The sequence below is a fragment of the Oncorhynchus tshawytscha genome, linkage group LG22, assembly GCF_018296145.1.
Source record: "Oncorhynchus tshawytscha isolate Ot180627B linkage group LG22, Otsh_v2.0, whole genome shotgun sequence".
Taxonomy (NCBI): domain Eukaryota; kingdom Metazoa; phylum Chordata; class Actinopteri; order Salmoniformes; family Salmonidae; genus Oncorhynchus; species Oncorhynchus tshawytscha.
The window spans coordinates 14,560,624-14,567,022 of record NC_056450.1 but is presented as its reverse complement, the minus strand read 5'-3'; the positions used below and the strand labels follow the sequence as shown (position 1 = coordinate 14,567,022).

General features: G+C 42.4%; 1 protein-coding gene across 1 annotated transcript; it reads left to right on the top strand.

The window, feature by feature from the left end:
* The first annotated feature begins 2,339 nt into the window (after positions 1-2,339).
* LOC112221877 (proteasomal ubiquitin receptor ADRM1) lies at positions 2,340-5,743 on the top strand. Its single transcript, XM_024384280.2, has 10 exons — positions 2,340-2,445; positions 2,706-2,924; positions 3,041-3,157; positions 3,343-3,466; positions 3,657-3,743; positions 3,923-4,004; positions 4,173-4,417; positions 4,641-4,798; positions 5,017-5,119; positions 5,347-5,743. Exons 2-10 carry the CDS (start codon positions 2,718-2,720, stop codon positions 5,442-5,444), a joined length of 1,221 nt encoding a protein of 406 aa, XP_024240048.1. The 5' UTR covers positions 2,340-2,445; positions 2,706-2,717; the 3' UTR covers positions 5,445-5,743.
* Positions 5,744-6,399: the final 656 nt, after the last annotated feature.

Here is a 6,399-nt window from a genome sequence, read left to right as displayed (position 1 = left end):
CTTTGGGATGAATTGGAACGCCGACTGCGAGCCAGGCCCAATCACCCAACATTAGTGCCCGACCTCATTAATGCTCTTGGCTGAATGGGAACCAAGTCCCCACAGCAATGTTCCCACATGTCGTGGAAAGCCTTCCCAGAAGAGTGGGGGCTGTTATTTAAAATAATTCTTATTATTATTATTTCACCATTATTTAACCAGGTAGGCCAGTTGAGAACAAGTTCTCATTTAAAACTGCGTTATAGCAGCAAAGGGGGGACCAACTCCATATCAATGGCCATGTTTTTGGAATGAGATGTTTGACGAGCCACATACTTTTGGCCATGTGTAGTCTTAACATTCTGTATACTCCCCTTGTCCTAAGGGTAAAAAATGACCCGCCTTCACTAAACCCCTCAAATAAAGCAGCTTAATTGAATTGTAAACCCCAAATCTATTTTGCATGAAGGAACAATCTGTCATTCCTCACAAACTTGGTGAATATCTGGGTTTTCCCTCTTCACAATGCACAATCAGTGGACACCACTCGTTTTTTATTACAACACACCTGTCATAATTGTTTTCTTTACTAAAGTAGAGGTTTATTATTATTATTATTGCTAAAGGTACTGCATAGGTGTAAACACATTTTTAGCATTTTTTACCCTTAAGACAACACTGCTGACAACACCCAACGCTGTTTGGGGTTTTAGACTGGGTTTCTGTACAACACTTTGTGACATCAGCTGATGTAAGAAGGGCTTTATAAATACATTTGATTGATTGATTGAAATGTATACATGTCAGTCCTAGTCAATGTACCGGCACATATACTGTTGTTTCTGTTGTTTTCCTGCACTTGCACAGAGCTTTTGCGAATTATTACACACATCGATCGCCAGGTTCCAGAAACACGCCTTACTCTACTATATTGTGATGTGCTTACTGTACACGGGTCATTTGCAAAGAAGCAACATTTATGAAATCAAGTATCAGGACCCATAATTGAGAATTTTGTGTTTGTTAATGATGTCAAAAGAAGATGTCATTTTGATTTCACTTTCGAATATACAGTCTAGAAAATGTGAATGTACAGTAAAATAAAGTTATTATATTCAATATCTGGCTGAACAGCACAAAAAACAAAATATTTTGTGTCGTTTAAAGGTGTAACATTGACGCATGTTCTAACCAATCACAGCCATGCAATGGTGGTAGTCAGCCAATCGCAATAATGTTTTTCAGAAAAGTTTTGTTTCACCCTCCTGTCAGATTGTTTCTGCTCTAGTAGATGAACGTTCTCCTAGCAGCAGGATATTATGCTGGCAGCACGATCACAGATTTTCCTTCTTCAAAATAAAGATTTCCTGCAAAGACATGCTAAACTTTGGAACTACTTGTTTTTAGTACTCTAGTGCAGTACAGCTGTTTTTCACATAATTTCAACCACCTTTGAAAAAAGAAATGGATAATTTGACACATTTAATTTTTTATATTGTATTATTTATGCCAGCATTTCTTTTGAAAGTTTACACAAATGCTGGTATGTTGAAAGGTATTGTGTAGGCTATATTTAAAGAAATGCACTTTCAATCAAATACAAATATATGTTTTTGGAACTACTCAACAGTCTGATAAACCTAAATTGGTCTCTTGTGCTGGGCAGCAGGTTTAATACAGAGTGTTGGGGACTCCTTACTCCACCCACTCCATTTACTGTAATGCAATACACGTTGTGTGGGATACTTATTGGCCTGTAGAGAAAAAAACTTTACTACCTGTCTCAGCCAAAGTAGGGTGGAAAATACTCAGTAGGGTGTCCCATGTACAGTCTATTACAGTTTATGGCATTGGGGGGCTATGTGGTGGAGGTGGAGAACAGTGTTGTTGGATATGTACGACACAGTCCCCCCCAAAGAAACTACACATATTTGGTCAGTAGAGACCGTACTGAAACGTTTTTTCTCTACAAGCCGATATGTATCCCATGTGCAGTCTATTACAGTGGAATTCATTGGGGGCTGTGTGAAAAGCCAGCAGCAGGCCGTGTGACACAGCAGGCCGTGGTTATTAGAGACCCAACTGAGTGTTTTCCACCCCACTTTAGCTAAGATGGGTAGAACAGTTTTCTATCTACAGCCCAACATTCTGAACATACAACAATGTAATATTTCATTGGTCTTATTTTTTTATTTACTTTTTTTTGTATTCGTTTTTATAAATTACCCGTTGGCTTTTCTTGTTGGCACAATTACAAGTGGCTATTGATTAGAATTCAATACCTTTTGATTGAGTTATCCTCATTGCAATGTTTTGAAATGTAGAGATTTATTTTGAAGGTTTCCTCATTACCACAACAACGTGATGTTCTCGTTTGTGCTGGTGGCAGAATGCTAATAGTCTCTAGTAGCTACTGGTGCAATCTGATTCCAAGGCCATCTCGCATCTTCGATCTCAAAGTAAAATGTAAGTTGGTGTTATGTTTATTGCCTCTATTAGCTAAGAGAGTAGCTACGTTTTGAATTCAGGATAATAATGTATTTTAAGGTTCGGTTGCTCCATCGTTTACATAGGTAGCTAAATTCGGTAACGTCGTTAGCTGACTCACTGGGTAACGTTAGCTAACGGAGTAACGGTAGGCTATCGTAACGGTTAGCTAGCTGTAAACTGCAAGCCAACGTTTGTCACCGTTTGTCATAATCTCGCTCCTATTTGCACAACGCCAGATCATCATCATCATGTCGGGAGCTCTGTTTCCCAGTCTGGTGTCGGGGTCCCGCGGCTCCTCTAGCAAATTCCTGGTTGAGTTTCGGGCCGGGAAGATGACCATGAAGGGTAGCACGGTGACTCCAGACAAGCGCAAGGGACAAGTCTATGTTCAGCAAACCGACGACTCCCTCATTCATTTCTGTTGGAAGGATCGGACCTCTGGAAACGTGGACGATGTCAGTGGCACTTTTCTGTTTGTGCTGAAACTGCACCACCATATTCTCTCTCTCTTTCCTTTGTGTTGTCATGGCTAACTAACCCTTGTGATGAATATGGTTGTCCCTGTTCTCAGGACCTGATCATCTTCCCAGATGATTGTGAGTTCAAGAGAGTGAACCAGTGCACAACTGGTCGGGTGTTTGTGCTGAAGTTCAAGGCTGGCTCCAAGAGGCTGTTCTTCTGGATGCAGGTGTGTAATGGCCGTTTAAAGATACTAACGTTAGGTAATCCACACCCCTGCCTCTTTTGTTTATTTCATATCACTCTGCCTCCTTTGCATATTTCTCTGCAGAGGAAGGTCATGTTATCAGCAGCTGATTGTATGAGAAAATAAGTTCCTGATGTAATACACTTATTTCTATTTCCCTGTTGTAGGAGCCCAAAACTGAAAAGGATGAGGAGTACTGTCGTAAAGTGAATGAGTATCTGAACAACCCTCCCATGCCTGGGGCCCTTGGCAGTGGAGGCAACAGCGGGCATGAACTGTCTGCTCTGGGGGGTAAGGATTAAGGAAGGGTGCACGGCACAGTGCACACACTCACAAACAGAGAGCAAAGGTACTGTGGCATGTTGACACAGGAAGATGGCAATTGTTTTTAGCAGTGCATTCTCAGAATACACTCAGCCTCTCCTTTGTGCATGATGTGTTGATCCGTTCTGAACATTTTGCATTCTTCCTCCTGTCCTAGGTGAGGGTGGACTGCAGAGTCTGCTCGGTAACATGAGTCACAACCAGCTCATGCAGCTCATTGGACCAACTGGACTAGGTGGTCTTGGTAAGTCTTGGCAATCTGCAAAGTACTCTGTACAGTAATATTTTTACCCCACGTAGCGATGTGCTTACAACAGCTGACAGCTGGATTGACTAAGAATGTGTTTTGGACTGGAGTACCTGACTTTATTGGGTTGTCATTAATTGCAACGTGTCTGAATATGTCCACCTGTCTGTCTGTAGGAGGTCTTGGGGCCCTGGCTGGACCAGGCCTGGCCAGCCTGCTCAGTAGTGGAGGTCCTGCAGCCGGCAACTCCTCTTCAAGGTACTACAAGCCTACGGAGTCACTTCACTAATACATTCAATCATTTTGTACATTTATGCACTTTCTCTCCAGCTCAGACTACACATTTACTACTTATTAACCAGCTTTTACAGATGGCTTATTCTACATTTATTACAATGTAGTTGCTCTCTTTCTGGTCCCTCTCAGTCCATCTCAATCTCCTGCTGTCACCCCCACCTCTACCTCTGCTGCCACCCGGCTGGGCTCCTCCCAGGTGCCAACCACACCCATCACCCCGTCTGCCACCAGTGCAGCGTCACCCATGGCCTCACCCACCATCCCGGTTGCCCCCTCCATCGCAGCCGGGGCAGCAAGCCCCACCCAGCCCATCCAGCTGAGTGACCTGCAGAGTATCCTAGCAACCATGAACGTACCTGCGGCTGGGCAGGGAGGTGAGGGACTAAACATATAAATTATAGCTCAGCGCACAACGGTTTAGAACAGAAAGAGCAATTAAGAGTCTCTTGAATCATTTTACAGGGGAAATAAGGAACTTTAGTCATGCTGTTACCAGTTGAATAAAAAACCTCGCAGCAGTAGATCCATGATCTAGCCCTCTGTGTGTGTGTCTGTCTGTATGAAATATGAATGACTGACTGTTTGTTCTCGCTACAGTGGACCTGGCCAGTGTTGTGACCCCTGAGATCATGGCTCCTATTCTGGCCAATGCTGAGGTCCAGGAGAGGCTGCTGCCCTTTCTGCCGACAGGAGAGTCCCTGCCTCAGAGCACCGACGAGCTCCACAACACACTCACCTCTCCACAGTTTCAGCAGGTATATAACACACTGCTCAGAGTGTGTTGAGCAGTGCTCTCTTTCTGTGTAGAGTACACTAGAGCACCAGTTGTCAGACTGTGTGGCAGTGTTCTCTCAGTACACGATTAGTATGGATAGACGTGATCTTGGTTGCTTTTCTTTTAGCTGCCGCTTGAGTGACACATTTGGTCTACTACTGTGTGTACGATGTAAAGCAGGGATTATTCTCTCTGTAGGCCATGAGTCTGTTCAGCAGCGCCCTGGCGTCGGGGCAGTTGGGGCCTTTAATGAACCAGTTTGGTCTGCCAACAGAAGCTGTGGACGCAGCTAACAAAGGAGGTCAGTGTCCTGTATCTGCGTACAATGTATGAACGTAAACACAGGGGCCTTGTTTGTCTGTACGTTCCATTGTTTAAAGAGAACACAAGCATGCAGTCTCCTGCCTGTGCAGACATTCCTACTTGACATTAGTGTCAACAATGTTTAATAAGGATTTCCATAACATCATTAAGGTTATTTCCTGCTGTTTTGTATCATGAGTGAAATTGAACTTTCCTCTATTCCAGACGTTGAGGCTTTTGCTAAAGCCATGGAGACAGACAGCAAGTCTGACCATGAGGATGACGCCAAAGACAAAAAGGATGAAGATATGAGTTTGGATTAGGACCCTCTGTTAGTTCTGTTTAACTGAATGTATTTTATTTAAATTATTTACTGGTTGTGATGTTGTTCAGAGCACTGAAGCTGTGGACCATTTACCTCTGTACATGTACTCAGAATAGAGATATTTAAAAAAAGAAAAAGGGCATGTAAGACATGAAACGTTTTCCCTGATATGTTGCGAACCAGATTACTGCGGCTGGTTAGGACTGGTAGACCAGTGACAGCTGCATGTGCCAATCTGTAACCTGTAGCTTCCTGACAAATAAAATAAAAACTCCAGTCACATGGTCAGAAAAAAAACATTTTGATAATTTAACACTACTTTTACAAAATTGACACCATCCATAATGCACAACATTTTCACATTCTAAACAAATGACATGAGGTAATTTAAGCATACATTTGCAAAACGGAGACCAATTCACACCACAGCCGAAATGAGCAATTCTCCATGTTACTGTACAAAACGTTTTCTTCAAGATCACACACAATGAGATTCACATAACAGTAGGTCTGTCCAGATACTAAGATACATTAAGCAGTCTGCAATTTTCCATGATTTTCACAGATGCGGTGGAACACTCAACAGCAACAAGACAAGTGAAATAAGAGATAGGACAGATCATTATTAAACTGTGGTTTTAGGCACTTCTTACTGTATGTTGAGTGGCGTGAGCCAACACTGATGAAAATACACGAGAAATACTGTAAAATAGCTAAATAAATGTAACTTTAGGACATTTCACACACAAATAACTGCTTTCTACCTGCACTCATTCCAGAGATCTCCTTTTGTTTGATAAATCCCATTTATTTCAAAGATATTTCCTGAGAACTTAAAAATATGACAACTGCCTCGTGGATGATCCAGCACATTGAACAATAGGGTAAGAATACTTATTGCAAATCCTATCCCTGGATGTTGACAGAACAGCAACCAAGTAATGATAGGAAGT